Genomic DNA, 17,305 nt, shown 5'->3' with positions numbered 1-17,305 from the left:
CTTTATAGCAGTAGTTGTCAACCTTTTCAGCCCATGACCCCCAAAATAAAAGGTACCAGAGACTGGGGAACCCCCGCCGTACCTGAAGGTGGTTGAAAAACACAGACATGAAGATTGAAGAAGTAATTTTAAAGAGTAGGAACAATTAGTTTAAACTGGCAAATAATGCGCATGACAAATCATGAATGTGGTTAAATTTGAAATATGGTGAAAAGAGCAAAATGATGGTCTATGAATCTGTGATAACCCCATTTATTTATTTATCTGAATAATAATATTATTTCATCCATAGCATATAATCATCGTAAAGATGTAAATCAAAATTAAAATGGGTTAAAAGTGATCAAAAATGGTGGACAAGATGGTGAAATGAGATTTTAAAAACCACAGAAATTGGTCAAATGTTGCAAATTGGAGTGGAGTATTTAAACAATTAGTTTAAATAATGGGCATAACAAATCATGAATGTGGTTAAATTGGAAAAAATAAGCATGAAAAATGGTGAAAAGAGGCTAAAAGTTAAAATAATTAACATTTTTTGGGACATTAGGTGGGAAAAGTAATGGAAAGGGTTTAAAAGTGCTGAAAATGTCTTGAAAGTGGAAAAAATGTGCAGAGATTCATTGAAATTTGATGGAGAAGTGGCAGAAATGGCAGTAATGTTGCAAATATGCATTAAAGGAGCAAAAATATGGCAAGAAAAAGTGATGAAAATAAGTTAAAATATGGCAATTTTGGTGTAGTTGCAGAAAAAGGGTAAATATATACAATATACTGACGCGAAGATTGAGAACCCCTGGTCCATAGGATTAAATGTTTTACCTCAAACTTTAAAAGACAAAACCATGCATCTGCTAACTTTCCAACCTTACTATTTGCAGCTTATCAAACATGATGATCTTTTAATTCGGCACGTAATAGCTCGTTCACACAGCTATCTGTTCCTAGTCCACTCTGCCTTGTCAGCGGCCATCATAGGTTACCCAGGGAGAGCTCACTATCACTATCCACAGGCTTGCTGGGATAAACCAATAAAACCACCTTTTAATTATTCAGGAAACCACTTTTGTGCTCCTGCGTCTCTGCTGTGGTCCAGTGGGCCTGTGATGCGCAGCAGCCTGATTCCTTGTTGTATTTTGTTTTTTATAAGCCTCCACTATGTATTCATTCTCCCAGTGAGTTTTAAAGTGAGTAGCGGGAAAGAGCTATGACATCACGTAACACATACTGGACCTATAAAAGAGAAAGCAGTGCAATCACATGAACTACAGCCATGCACTTTATGAGCTGAAAGCTATCAGTGGTGCTTACTAGTGCAGGATATCTGATCTATTTTAGACTTGAATTTATGGATTTTTTTTTTTTTAGTTATTTTTTTTTACAACCCTTAATGCCAAACTTTTACAAAGGACTTTGCCAATAAATTCTGGCCTCTTCCTGTCATGTTTGTCCTATTTTTATTGCCATCTTACATCTCATTCCAGGAAGGAAATCGATTAAAGAATAAAAAAGTCTTCTTTTATCTTGTCATTGACATTTTAAGGGGGATTGATCTGATTCCTTAGGATTTCTAGTTGTTTTTTTTAATATAATAATTTACTGAGAGCAGATTAAATTCAGGCCTTCATTCATGGCCATGAGTGGATGGTGAGATTCTCTGAAAAAGCATTTGAATTATTCCGAGTTAAGATAATTTTTTTGGAATTGACTCAATGCTCTGCGCTTCGTGCTCCATAATTGGCAGATGTTCATGTTTTGGATTCCCAGCGTGTGTAAAATCATGCATAAAAGATGCGGCTCACAGTATAATATAATATACTCGTACTGCATTCTCGTGTCTGCTTCACTTTTAAATGAATTTCATTCATAAGTTTGCAATTGTTGTTTCAACAATGCAGAATCAGCACCTTTGTTGAGGCATCACATAGTAAAAATAATGTTTTTTAATTTGAAATTGCAAAAAAATGGAAAAAGAAATATATAGAAAATACAGCCACGCAGTAACAGTGAAGGACGAGTCCCTGAAAAGCGCTTTCAAACAAACTACAGCCGCTTGTACAAGTTGGATTTATGAGTGTGAATTAAGCCAGAGCAGCGACTGTGTGACACATCATGGCTCACATGTTCATCTGCAGCTAAGCAGATGTGTGGATGTCACTGAGATATGCACATTCATTTACTCCACCAGCTGGGAGGCCCTATTACGTCTCACATCATAAATCCTTGACACGCAATTTGTCACAATCCTTCTGGACGGAACTAGAAATGAGTTCTGCCACGTGTGAAAAATCCCAAAGTTGAAGTCAATCCTCTACAGTACAAACAATATGAATAGCCCTAAACTCCACTTTAAATCACTCACTGTCCAATATTCCAATGTATTTAGTTTTTCATAGTCATTTCATATTGGTGTCAGTGGCCATGGTTACATGATGTTTTTTTAAAATTCAGAATTAATTATTCAGAATTAAACTATTCTGCTTAGTGTTTACATGGAAATAGTAATTCCGAATTGAGGTTTACATAGAAACATTTTAATTTGCCTTTATTTAATTCCGCTTTAGGTTTGGAGGTTGGGATGGGTTCTGGTTGGACAGGGGGCGAACGTGATGTATTCATGTTTATCGGGAAAAAACACACAACAAACCTTTTTTTTTTTTTCTCGGCTACAACATAGAAGACCACATAATAAGAACTGTTTTCACTTTTATTTTTGATTGTAGTTTTGGCGCAGCAGCTCAAAAATAACACACGGTTTCACTTTCGTCAGCTGAGCAGGAGAAGGAAGGCAGACGACCAATCTAAGCCAGCAGTTAATGCAACGGCTGCTCTACCTCCACTATATAGCAGGGGTGTCAAACTCCTTTTAGTTCAGGGCCAAATACAGACCAGCATAGGGAATATCAGTCCCTGCAGGAGCTTCACTTAAATGTCCCTGGTTTTGGGGAATTTGGGGAAATGTTTTGGAATATTTTGAGGAAAAATTGAGGGTTGTTTCAACAATTTGAGATTTACAAAGGCTGCTGTCCTGTGATAAAAGAACTGGAAAACTTTGCTCTGCAAATATTGTGGATTTTAATTGGATTCGTTTAATTGGAGGGGTTAGTATATCTGCAACTGAATTAGTTGGTAATTTACAAGAATATTCATGTTTTTCCTATTGTTTTTACTTTCTCCAAATTTGATGCTTTGAAAGGCCAAATTTGGGCCCCGGGCCTTGAGTTTGACACATGTGATCTACAGGATGTTGAGTGAAGCTCTGTGTTCTGGTGCAGGGCTTCATGTCCCCAATGAAGCCTGTTTCATTTGCTGATGTCAGTGTGTGTGTGTGTGTGTTTAATAAGTATGTGTGTCCTTGTGAAGGTCCACGTTTATGCTTCCGTTCATCCACTCTTTTCATTATATCCATGTCTTTAAAGGGGACATATCATGCTAAATCCACTTTTTTAGCCCATAAATGCATTTTGTTGTATATTTAGAGTGTTTAGAAGTACATAAAAGTTCAAATTAATCTCTTCAGGTGCTCCGTTGATATCTTTATATTCTGTTTTGGTCATATTTTTCAATCTGTTTTGATTTTTCGATTCTCTATTACGTTTTTTGAACAATAACGTCAGCGGAACTGCCAAATCAGGACATCAACTCCAGGTCCAACACTTCGAGCAATACGCCATTTTTATTTCTCGCTTTTATTTTGTAGTCCAAGCTCAAGGATGCCGAAGTTACGAGAGGAGAAATCAAAATGTTTGGTTGTTGGATGTAGTAACCCACACGCTTCATTACACCGTCTCCCAGCATCAGAACCTTTTCAAAGTGCCTGGTTGAGTTTTATTTTTCACGGAAATGTACCCACATCTGTGGGTAAGATCATTTTTGTGTGCACTTCAAGGATGACTGCTTCAGCAACCTCCACCAGTATAAAGAAGGATTTGCCAAAAGACTTTGTCTGATTGAGGGTTCAATTCCTTCTATTTTTGGAGATGACGAACAGAGCACTTCGGTAAGCTGTAAATAACGCTAAAAAGTGTGATGATAAGACGTCCCTGTCATTGTTTTGTTAGCATTAGCAGTTGCACCGTCTTCAGACTTCATATGTTAGTCTGAAGACTAACATAAGAAGTTAGTCAAGGATCGTTTTAGATCCTTGATGATATGGCCTACGTGATTTAATTTAAGTCTAAAGTTTTCATTAGTCATTTCATTTTGCCATTTTTGTCTCGAAAAGACTGTAATAAAATGCATTTCGTGACGTTAGCTTGGCGCTAGCGTTAGCTCGGTGCTTGTGTTAGCTCACTTGTTAGGGTTCTGCAGGTTCATCATCTTCATTTTCATCTCGCTCCACCGCGTCAGACTCTGGATCGAACATGTAAAGCTGGATGGACAAGTCTTCTGTTGTTGACATTTTGTAAATAACTGGAATAAACATTTTCTGCGCCGTGAGACAATCGTATCTCTTCTATCAAACTACCAAAATGGCCGAACAGGGTGGAGTTGAACCGAGTGTCACGTCTGCAACCTGGAGAGGGGGCGGGGTATGAAGTGTCTCATTTGCATTTAAAGAGACCGCACCAAAACGAGTTGCTCTCAGAAGCACATCAGAAAAGGGGTAGAAAAGCTACAATAATGAGGAATTCAGACCCAAGCATTGCAGTTCCGCTTTATATAGACCACGACTGTATGATTTATATGTAAAAAAGGAAGGACTTAAATGCATTATATGTCTCCTTTAAGGGTTTTATTAAATAAATAGTCTCAACTGGAGTCCAACACTTCCTTTGGCAGCCATCTTGGATTGTGTCGTCACTAGTGCGTCATCGTAACAGGATGAGTATGCGCAAGAATTTAAAATGAAATTAAACGTATACAAGATCAAGGAATTTTTCCATTCGGAATTCAACTTAGAATGAACCAGCCACTTAATTCGGATTTAAGTTTAATTCAAAATGGCCATTCTCATTCGGTATTAGGTGTTCACAAGGTAATTTTAAAGAGGATTTAAATATGTAAACATGGCCAATGAAAACACTTGTGTTGTTGTGTGTGATTACCAAAAATGGAATGCATATTAAGGCCTGTGCATGAAGAGTTAGAAATTACAATAGATTTGGTCCCTTGCAAATGTAAAGTCTCACTGAGGCACCTTTTTTTTGTCACAAAGGAAAATCTTCTAGAACACCAAAAATGTCTCTTTTTCCTCAAATTATTCCTAAAATGTGAAAAAACTGCACGTCTGCAGACATTAACACATCCCTGTGTTTATATGTCCTCATTCCTTGTCCATAAAAACAACTACATATCAACATCCAGTTTATACGTTTAGTCCTCACGACTCCCATCCAAATAGTTTCTCCCTATCGTTGACGAAATATACGACAGAAGTTAACCTGAATGGAATGGAAACCCTGACCTCTCCCACATAAACACTAACAGAGGCTTGAGTCAGCGGGCTGTTAGTTTGAATGATATCTCAATTCCCTCTCAGCCGCCTTGGAGAAGAAATAGCACCACCTCGCTCGCTGTCAACAGCAGTAATTCAGATGTTTGTTGAATGCCTCATAACACCTTAAGGCTTATAAAGGTCTACCTGTGACACGTCCACTGGCTGTGTTTTCAAATAGCAAAAGCAAACATTTAGCTTGATATGACACCACAGACTTTTTTTCCCCCTTAAACTTGTGAAAAATATAATGGTGGGACTAGATTAAAAAAAAAAAAAAAAAACCTTATTATTTACAAACTTTGTAATCAATTAATCTCGATTAATCTAATAAATCACATAACAATATTTGACACAAGAACGCATAGGCAGAGTTTGAGATTCTTGCCAGGGGGGGCAAAAGAAAAGATTAGAATATGTTAAATACACAAACTGTCTCGAGGTTCACACCAACCACAATGTGTGTAACATATACAATACAAAATACACATCATTTATAGTTGTAAAGTGATGATAAAATCAGGCCGGCGGTTGCTTTCTGCTTTATTTTTGCTGCAGTACCATATATTAACTTCCAGGGGCAGTGTCACTTCACCATTTATATTGTGAAGAACAAATGCGCAACAGAAGAAGAACCAACCTAAAGTCTTAAAAGTTTTGTGACCAGTTCACAGAATACTTTGTTAGCTAGAGTTTTACAAAGAACAACAAATGAATTCATATATATTTTGTACAGTCACTGTGTTTTATGCCACTTAAAATATTTGTATATTTTGTACATTATATAAAGAATTGTCTTTTTCGAATGAATTTGGGAAAACTGTAATGAAAACTTTTGACCACGAGGTAATGCTCTCCCCGCCCCCCGAAAACTCAGTGTATGATGAGAAGCAACAGTTTTTCCAATTTAAATGGATTTTGGTGTTTAATATAATTATATATAATAATAATAATAATAATAATAATAATAATAATAATAATAATAATAATAATAATAATAAACAAAATTGTGTTTATTATTTTCAACACTGACGGTGATATAAATAAAGAATATTTAGATTGTATTGTTCAAAAAGCACAAACTTAAAGTGAGACATATTAATGCTTTTCTGAATTTTTGTAAACTTTCTAAAGTAAATGTGTTTTTGTGTATTAAAAAAAAAAAAAAAAAGAAAAAAAAAAAACACTTAGTACAGTACATTCCACAGAAGTGGAAACTGAACACTGCATCAGTATTATGGGTATACTGGAAAGTCGTGAAATGATAAAAGGTTCCACGCTGTTTGGAATGCAAGAATAAAGCAATTGACTAGGTTATTTTTTTTAGTGCTTTATTTTTCCTTAATTATTTCATCGCAATTAACGCTTTAAAGTCCCAACTTTAGTAAAACTCTTATGTTTTCTAAGAGATAAAACACATTGCATGCTGTGGACTTATTCTGCTTTGAATGGTGGAAAATGTTTTCACCACAAAACATTTTTACTGAATTACATATTGTAGATAATGTTTTACAATTTCTTGTGGGTTGCAAGTTCAGCATTTTGGATCAAAACAGGCTTAGGGTGAGGGGAAGTTGTCAACTGTGATTAAAAAACAAAACAAAACAAAAAAACACTCATCAAGTTAAAATGAGGGAATAGGAATTTATCTTTCACATTACTATGGGATTTATAAAGTATCAGTAGCTTGTAAAAGTGCTAAAGTAATGGTGCAGAACACAGGTTCTCCACAGTAAGCATAAAAAAGCTACAAAGATTAAGTCACCAAAAAGCATTGCCTGTAAAAGAAACATTAAAGTCACACACACCATCACTGATCTCGTAAATTAATTTGTTTATGCACAACCATCGGATGCAAATAAATTATAGACAATCTAAGAATGACAGCGTCATACACTGGGTAGATTAACCTTCCATCAGCAAAGCACTGAGGAGTATTCTGCTAAGATCGGCACATTTCTCACTTCCACAATGCCCCCAGCCCCCCCCACTCACACTCCACTGTGTCTTTCTGTCTTTGTGAGGACGCTCATCAACATAATATATTCCCCAGCCAATAAATCTAACCTTTTTACAACGTTCCGTATCGCTGGCAAATTCAGGTATTTGGATGTAGTTCGATTTTACGTGTGTCTTCATATGTTGCAGTGATCAAAGCCAGTGGCTCTCAGCTTCCTCAGCCTTTATTGTTACAATTACCAGTCATCTTTTAACCCTCGTATTATCTTTGAGGTGAATTTGACTCCATTCAGTGTTTAGTATATAAAAACATAATAGCTGACTTTGTTGTTTTTTTGCTTCATATTTCACAATTTTTCCTACTTTGATGGGTACTATTGATTAAGTATAAAACTTATTATGATGATATTTTTTCAATGTGCTGAATGCATATTGCATACATTTGTGTTCCTCCGGGGTCAATTTGACCCGAAGCTGTGTAAAACCTGTTTGTCTATGTGTGGGAGTTGGTAGTTCATGCAAACCAAGGGAGGAGCAAATATAAAAGCTTGCATGGCAGCCCTTTATGCAAATCATGCCTCATTGTGGGCTGTATGTATTGTAATCTGCATGCTCTCTAGGAAAAGGTTTACTGTCACTGGCCACGTGATGTTTTTTTAAAAATTCTGAATGAGTTATTCAAAATTAAAGTATTCTGTATTAAAGTGTTCTGCTTTGTGTTTACATGGAAATTTTTAATTTCGAATTAAGGTTTACATGAAAAATAGGTTTATTTGCCTTTATTCAATTCTGCTTTAGGTCAGGGGGGGAACAATCGACAAATCACATCTGTCGGTAAAAAAACACATAACAAACTTTTTATTTTTGGTTACAACATAGAAGACCACACAATAAAAACTGTTTTCACTTTTATTTTGATTGTAGTTTTGAAGCCACAGCTCGACAATAACATACGGTTTCACTTTCGTCAGCTGAGCAGGAGAAGGATATAGGAACTAATCACCGGTAAATAAAGGCCAGTAAATTTCCGGAAACCAATCAATAACCAGGAATAAAAATTGCCCCCCCGCAAAAATTGTATCTCTAACAACTGGTACAATGATAAATTTTGTGTTATTTCAGCCTGTAAATGCCGTACGGGGCCCACATTTACTCTGTCTACAGGTTTTAGTATCACTCGTCTGATGAAGCCTGTTTCGTTTGCCGATGTCTGTGTGTGTGTAATAAGTCCATGTGAAAGTTTGCATGTTTTTGCTTTTGTCCATCCACTTTTTTCATTACAACCATGTCTATGGCTCTTATTAAATAAATGGTCTCGCCTGCACAGAACGACCGGAATCAACTTAAGGCAGAATTAAACATTTACAAGATCGTTTAAAATCGGAATAAACCAGCCACTTAATTCAGATTTACCTTTATTTTGAGATTACATTTGCATTCGCAATTAAATGTTTATCAGATCAGTTGAAAAAGGATTTAACTTATTCTGAATTAAAGAGGAATTAAAGCTCCTATGTAAACATGGCCAATGAGTTTTTGAAACAGCTCTTTCACAGTAAAAGTGACATAGAGGAGAAAGTGTCTAAAAGGACTTTATAGACAATAACCTTAAATATGTTACACAAAAATTAGATAAGAATAAGTTAATAAATATGGTTCATTATGTCAGAGTCATGAATGTGCACCCCGAATTAGAAAATGTTTGGGTGAAATATTTTCAAGATATATTAACTGTAAACATGAAAGTTTGACCTGATGGTGGCACTGCAGGAAAGGTCATATCATCACCACAACCAATAGGGTTTAGACTCTTTCGGTCTTTAATGTTGTCAGGGAATTTGAGAAGATTTGGATGAAACCTGATGGTGGGGCTAGAGAACAGGTCAAGGTTTCATTATCAAGGGGTTATTTATGTATTCAACAAATAAACAAAGTGCCTGACAAAAAAAAAAAAAAAAAAACTTGGTTTGGAGGAAAATATCTCTGGGGCCAGACTGACCCCAAGGGTAAAATGTGTTAGTAATATACAGTATGAGGATAAGGAGGGTTAAATGTACTGCTGACTATTTATCCATGTTGTTAAAAAAATGATTAAAATAGGGTAAACGTATGATCTTGATACCATCATCATCCTGATAAATGTTATTCTTTACCTTTGGAGACACACGTACTGTAGCTCTGCTGTGGAATCACATCCCGACACTGTCAAGGACTTTACTCTCTTTACTCCGTATATAGAAGGAAAAAACATTTTTATTTGTGTTTTTGCTCTGGGCTAATAGCACTGCAGTTACCTAAAAAAATGGGTTTGCAGGAAATATTTAAGGTAGATTTCATCAGCTATGGTACCTGCACCATTTTACCATTATTTATTATTATTATTATTATTGATTGAAAGTATGCCCAGCAGCAGAACAGTGGCATCGGGAGAATAGCTAGAGCATGATAGCAGGATTCACAAAGAAGAAAATCCCTCTTGGTGCAGAGGATTCATCTCGGTTTCACAGCTTGGATGAAGTTATTAACATCAGTGTATGCTAACCCTCATAATACAGAGGCGTAACACAAAGGGAGTTATATAGGCTTGGCACTGTGCCACATAGAAAGGCTTTGTGGGGTTTGTTGGATTCTCAAGCCAGCAGCAGCAACTGTTCTGTGTAGTGAAATGATGAAAATAACGTCTATAATCCATTCCCAAAGATACGTACCCCCGTTTACATGACTTTCCTTCTCATTGAGAGATGGAGTTGACACCAGTGAGATTCTCAGCAACATGTCTGAGCCATAACCTACACAGCCAGGGGCTGAACTCTGCTGCAGAAAGCACTTCTTGACTCTTCCAAACCAGGAGTTCCCTTACCTTTTGGGATCTAGGGACCCCTTATGGCAGATAATGTTTTTTTAAGGACCCCCTCATAATCCTCACATCAATTAAACACAATGTACTCCCATTTGTACCTCAAAATACCACAGGAAGGATGTAGTTCCAACTTAAATATATAAGATCTTTTGTAGTAGTATTAGTCCAGTTTATAACATAAAATGGGTTTAATGTGTTACCAATAAACAAAACATGTGCTCATTTATTTATTTATTTTTTTTTACACAATTTTATAGCCATTGATTCAGCAATCACTCTTCATAGCGATACAGCAGTGCGTCATGTCTGATATCAGATACTGTATGAGGACCAACTCTGCCATAAATAAATCAATGAATGAAAAATAAATACATAAAGATATATGCTCTAAATAGATAAATTAATGACTAAACAAACAAACAAGTTAAATAAAAATAAATTAAAAATAGCATGTATGGAAACTATTCAGGTATTAATTGTTCATATGGCATATATATATATACTGTATATATAGTTATTGAGTGATTTATTTACTTATTAATGGCATACATCTGTAGGTATTTATTCATTTCTTTTTGATTATGGCAGAGTTGATCATCCATAATACTGAACATGTAAAGTATACAAATAATAGTCATTCGTTGGAGTTGTTATTATTATTTTATGGATGCCTAGGCTACAGCTCGAGGACCCCAGTTTGAAAACCACTGTCACCACTGTCTTAAACCCTTCATTACTTAACCTTCAAACTATACCACTCTGTGTTAATTTGTATTACAGTTTTTTTCTTTTCATTTGTGTCTTTCACTGCCTTTAAAAGGCAGGCCTAACTGTGACATTACATATGACATTGTGCTTGCTTCATCTGAACTGAAGAATTTCACAGTGACTGTGTCCTTTAAGGTGTCTCACTGCAATTATCCACATTGTGGTGTGACAGCTCTGCCAAGGTGTGAAGAGCAAATCACAAGAACTCATGTGACTTGTGCTCAGAAGGATATCTGCGTCTCGGAAAGCGTGATGCTATATTTGTCTGGTTAAATGCATTCTACTTTGTTGCCTGTTTTATACCCCTCATGTGGTAATTCACTTTCCCTCATAAGAAGGAAGGAATCAAAGTATAGACACAGTCTGACTGATTCTGCTTCAGTTTGCACAAAATGATTCTATAAGCTCCGTTAGTCTTTGTGACTTTCAAGAAATTGCTTCGTAATATTGGATGTACAGCTTTGTCCCTCCAGCAGTTTCACTGGCGCAAGGTGTTCGGGTGGTTTTAGTGCCTCAATAAAATTGGGCTTTACCTCTGATGAGCCAACTCACAACTGGAAGCGAAATATGCACCATGGACAAATTTACTGCTCCCTAGAAAGTGATACCAAAGCAATTAGTGTCGGAGAGATTGGTAGGCATGAAAAATCCTTACAGCATGCCTTGGAGCCAATACAAAGGCAATGCATCACAGTTTTATAGCCCAATTGCTTATTCACTCTTGTTTGGTGTTCCTCAGAAGACTCCAAAGTCAGTGGGGAATGTTGTGACGGGGCAATAAATTACCCTCACATTTAGTATCAAGTCTCACAATAAAGATTAGGTTATGGGACACTGCAGTGACCACCATCATCAAGCACCTCACAAATGGATCAGGCTTGAAAAACGTTGTCTCTTGACTGGGAAAGTTATTACGACTGTATTAGAATCTCACAAGGGTCATTCCATGTCATTTCAACAAATGGCCCACGCACTTCGGTTTCAGTTTGATTGGATGAATACTTTATGAGACGTGGTCAATTTAGTGAGCGGGGTATGTGTTGATTTTCAAACGTCCTTTTTTGCTTCCATTTTCAGCTACCGATATCTCAGGAACTACAGCACATAGGGAACTGAAATTTGGTATCATAATACAGCTTCTCCTACTCTCTCAGAGTCTTTCTTTCCAGTGACACCATTATAATGCAATATTCCAGTAAACAATATATTGGTTCCTTCAACAAACAGTGACAACATTTCTGCAAAGACGTACCTGCACATTTTAGTGAAAAAGCAAAAAAGGTTTTGAAAAAAAAAAAAAAATCGAACATCCCCTTTTCAAAACAAAAGCATCTTTTCTTGTCTTCCATTAGTTTTTAACACATTTGTGTATATTTTATAGGTCTCTTGTTTTGAAGGTAATCAGAAGTTGAGTCAGTAGCACAGTAGAAAATCTCTGAAATGTCGGCATGAAATGAGTTTTATTGATCAAATGACCACATGTTGATATTCTACTTGGTCACTTTTTCACTTCAACGGAGATATTTAGCCTCAGTGTGCTTCAGGTTTTTGTCGCTGTAGGTTACAAATGCATCTTGGGAAACACGGAATTATACTTCAGCGGGAGTAATCATCATCCTAATCATACATATAGTATATAGTAGACAGTATATACTCATTGAGTGTGTATTGTGTAGTATATTAGTGTGCAATTTCGAACACAGCCAGACTGTTAATATCTCTAATGATTAGTCATTAGTGAAAAAAATGGTTAACAATTCTGAATTTTTTAGACTGAAGTGTGTGGGATGCCCTGAGAATTTGTTGAAATTACCTGGAATGACACGTCATACAAACACTGTTTTAAATATCAATGACATTTTCTCCTGGAGTGCTAACAGTTTAAAACTCAGTAAAAGGACCATTGGATGAATCCTCTCTTTGGCGGCTCCACTGTGGGGTTTACGCAGCATAACAAACAAGCCTAAATGTCAATGAGTGGACTTTGACTGTGAAGGACAGCAAAGTGGCTGCGCTGCAACAAATATATGCAACGAGTGTGAGGGATTAGGTGGATGCCTGTGTAACAGTGTGTAATCTAGCAGCCTGTGGGGACAGGGACTCAGCCTTGTTGCAGTTTAATTGTTAACTCCCTGTTTTCCAACACACACACACACACGTTCACACGGATATGCAAATGCACAAAGGAACAAACAAAAGGGCGTGCACACATTCTGCCTGGGAAGTGGTTGCATTGATTCTAAGGCCGGCTCGTCCTCGTCCCCATGGACTGCAGGGCTTAGTTATCCACTTGTGTCTGGAGTTTAGTCCGTCACAGTTTTAATTTTTATCTTAGAGTGGCAAAGACGATGCAGATGTACCCGAAGGAACAAGAAGATTGAGCAGTGCTGTGCACAAATCCTTTTGTGTCCTCAATAGTTTGAAGTTCATTGTGGTGTGAACGGCAATTGGCAATATTATTTGCACGCATTCTTCTTTGATGGGAAAGTAAACTGTAGGCAGAAAATAATTAGTTTAAGACAGCGCTCATTGTAAAAAGATTGTCAATATCCGACGCATAACAACTACATTATTATTACCTCCTTATTTTATTAGCATTTATTTATTCATCAGATTTTTTTCATTTTTTTTTTCTGTTTGTGGACAGTCTCACTCAAAAACGTATTGATGGATTTTAACAAAATTTTAAGGAAAGTCTGAAATTGGGTAAGGAACAAGTGATTAGATTTTGGGGATTATGGATCAATATAGTGATTCACCAGCCCTCCCTAAAAAAGGGTAAGAAACACTTTATTAAAGAGAGAATATAAAAAGAAAGGGCAGTGTTACATCTAGTGCTTGATTTGTAAATCATCAGGCACGCTGTGTGTTGTTCTGGTGTAGTGTAGAATAAACCTACCGTGAAAGTTTCCTATGGTAAACAATGGGTATGCACACCTGGCCAACTGCGCATGCGTGTCCTTCATGTTGAAAAAAAGGTAAGAATCTTTCCTTTAATTATAAGGGTTAGGGTTAGGGTTAGAATTAGGGTTTATCATAGTAGGGAAATTTAAGGTAGCAAAATATTGTACATATACGTGTAAACATTTAGTATGCTATTAGTGGGCATACGCCTGTAGGAGGCTTTCACGCATAGGATTATTTTTTACTACACCGGCACTAAGGGAGAGATAAAAATGTCACAGAATAAATTTTTTTAAAGTGCCTTTTGCTATAACTTAATGGGCCAATAATATCACGTGAACGCAAACAACAAATTAACCTAAATGATTAATAAAAAAACGTTACGGAGTGACAACATTTGCTCAGGCAGGATCCAGCACAAATTCATCTCTGGTTACACCTAGGTGAGGGGGAAGGGAACAGGGAAGAGGGAGTCAGGGTAGGGAAATGGAAAGGGTGGGGAAGAGTCGACTGTTTTAAGGTGGGAGTGCGATGTGATGTTGCAGTTGTGCATATTGTGTTGTGTAATCAGTTCAGCCAGTCTGGTGACAGGTGTGGAGAAAATTGAAGCAGGTGACACATTGATTGACCATTCAACCTCTATTTTAGTTGTATTGTTATTAATGGGGATAGAAATACCTTCTTAGCCTTTAAAGCATTTTTTTGTCAACCTTGGGGTCGTGATCCCATGTAGGGTCGCCCAGAATTCAGATGGAGTTGCCTGGAATGTCTAGTAATTGATGAAAACATTACTGATTACAATTTTTTTGTTTTTTAAATATTATTATTTTTCAAATGAAGACACTGCATACCAACTCAAACAACTTTATTCTATACTTTCACTTTCTCAAAATACAGTATAAGAATATCTGAGCTGGTGTATCTGTTCAAAACACAATCTTACAAACATGATCAAAAACTAATTCTAAGGGGAATAAAGAACCGGAAATGTATCAAAATATGGTCATTAAATTATTAGACAGTATTAGATAGGGACCCGAGAACAAAAAGTAACGTGGAACTAAAGTGCAAAAATAATGATTTACCTCAGCATGTACTTCACATGGAGTGTAACAATAAAGAAACTGACATAACAAATATATTCCTCTTTGCTTTTCTTAAGCTTTTTGTATATTTCAAACAATGTTGTTTCCTGTATTTTTGACTACGGCACTTTTTCGTTTATTTGTTTTTATGTAGGTGATTTGAATTTAGTTTAAAGCTTTAAAGTGTGAGTGATCATGATAACATGATCAGAATCATTGATTCAGATAACTGTGCCTATCTGACAAAGAGTAGACATGGTGCTTGGTGGAGGTTTGTGCTCTCTGAGTGTTTTTGTTGTTTGAATAAAAACAGAATAGTTAATACCAATAAAAAAATGTAAAAGACAAGGTCTAGTAGTGTTTAAACTCAACATTTTAAGTGTTGTTTTCACTGTTTTGTCTTCCACAGGTTGGTGTTAAACTCCCTCTCCAGGATGACCACAAATTCCTCCGATGAGTTCTTCCAGGCTACCAACCACGCAGAACAGACATTCCGCAAAATGGAGACGTATCTTCAACACAAGCAGCTGTGCGATGTCCTCCTGATAGCTGGAAATCACAAGATTCCAGCTCACAGGTTGGTTAAGGTTTACATCCTGCTTTGATTTTTATTAATGATGTCTGCACCTGCTTTAATTCAGAGATAAAGGAGCTCAACCTGCTGTGCTTCGTTACCTCAGTGAATTCATCCACGCTTTGGTCTGGACCACAGATTTTGTCAGTCTGACTTATTTGAGCAATGAGTGAATTTTCTTTGAAATGCAAAGCCGGTTTTCATAGATTTTTCATGCGACTGCAGAAACAGATTTGAACTTTATGTCCACTGCATTGCATCTAAATATACGCTCTGCTGAGATCTAATTACACAGCTGCCCGTCTTCATTTCCACATTACATTAGATACATGGGGGAACACTGTGATCCACTGGCAGACATGTCAATACTACGGCTGAATGGCTAAACTCTGCATGTCTCTCATGACATCCGCTGAATCCTGAAGCTAGCGTTTTACGCTGTGTGCGTCTGCTTTTGCATCTGTTCTTCTGCACTGTTTGTTAGTATTCATGTAGCAACAATGAAAAAAAGCTTCAGTTTTCTGAGGTAAACATCAGTGCGACTGCCTTTATCCTGCTCTGCTGTCACACTCTGCCAGGATGCAGCTGTAAAGCCACAATGATGACTCATTTCTTCTTTCACATGAACACTCAATTTTTCCACTTGACAAATGAATACACATGATCACAATGCTTCCTGTTGTAGCTATAAGCAATAGTGTGAATGTACAAATAAATGTTTTTTTTTTTTTTGGTCTTTGTAATTTGAACAAATGGTCTCATATTCATATTTGGGAGGGCTTTTCTTTGACCTTGCTGAGTTTGAGAAATAGCCAATTAGAAAATGGTTGATTTGTTTTATAACAGGGGCTTGTTTAGGGATTGCCAAAGGCTGACATGTGCCAACACTATAAACCAACTGGCCACCCCTGGTGGCACCCCGCATAATTGGCTTTTAGCCTTCGGATTTTAACAGTTTTATAGAGTAGACGTGCAATTCAACTTTTGACCTGAGGAGCAGTAATGAGCCAGAGTAGGAAGGTGCCAAACAAACAAAGACCATGATCATTCACATTTTTAAAGCAGGGGCCAAATAAATACAAAGCAGTTTATTTCAAATGGGCAGCAGATTTTAGGTGGGAAAGAAAAGCTGAATTTCAATGTGCCCTAGTTTGCACTTCTACATATGAATGATATATAAAGGCCCTGACAATATCCAAGCAGTAAATGACATATCATGTCAGTACCTGCAGGATTTTCACTTCAAAACTGTGACTTTGTGATACATTTTTGTATAGGAATTTGGTAGGACATTGCAAGGTTTCAGAAAAAGTGTCTGTTCTTTCCACAATTTGCGCTAAAATAGGACTCCGGTAGTGTGATATAGGTGTCGGAAAAATGGCATTCCCTGCAAATATTATGTAGTTTCATCAAATTTGTGATTTTAGAGTGGTTTAGAACTCTAAAACTGAAATATTTGGTATTTTGCACACGTATTATTGATTTCTCCAGGCAGGCCAAATTGGATATCTATAGGCCTTGAGTTTGATACATGTGCTCTAATGCAGGGGTCCTCAACTGGGCTCACCCTGGAACCCACATTTTTCCAAAGTCATTAAATCGCGACCCACCTTATTTTTGAATTTAAACAACCAAATTTAGTTTTTCAAAAATAGCTGTTGAAAACACACATACTGTATAGAACATTCTTAAAAACATAAATGTATATATATGTAAAA

At 36.7% G+C, this 17,305-nt stretch overlaps 1 protein-coding gene across 3 annotated transcripts in view; it reads left to right on the top strand.

The window, feature by feature from the left end:
• The window catches only part of klhl4 (kelch-like family member 4), a 52,668-nt gene that overhangs the window by 7,870 nt on the left and 27,493 nt on the right, over nucleotides 1–17,305 (top strand). For all 3 annotated transcript variants that reach the window (XM_028458983.1, XM_028458982.1, XM_028458981.1), the window contains one exon: nucleotides 15,423–15,590. In XM_028458983.1, the coding sequence (XP_028314784.1) occupies nucleotides 15,448–15,590 (143 nt within the window). In that variant the 5' untranslated portion in view covers nucleotides 15,423–15,447. The remainder of the gene's footprint in view (nucleotides 1–15,422; nucleotides 15,591–17,305) is intronic.

This window comes from Gouania willdenowi, chromosome 10 (genome assembly GCF_900634775.1).
Source record: "Gouania willdenowi chromosome 10, fGouWil2.1, whole genome shotgun sequence".
In the NCBI taxonomy this organism is placed as follows: domain Eukaryota; kingdom Metazoa; phylum Chordata; class Actinopteri; order Blenniiformes; family Gobiesocidae; genus Gouania; species Gouania willdenowi.
Note: the sequence above shows the minus strand (reverse complement) of the source record. Positions and strands in the feature narration are given on the sequence as shown.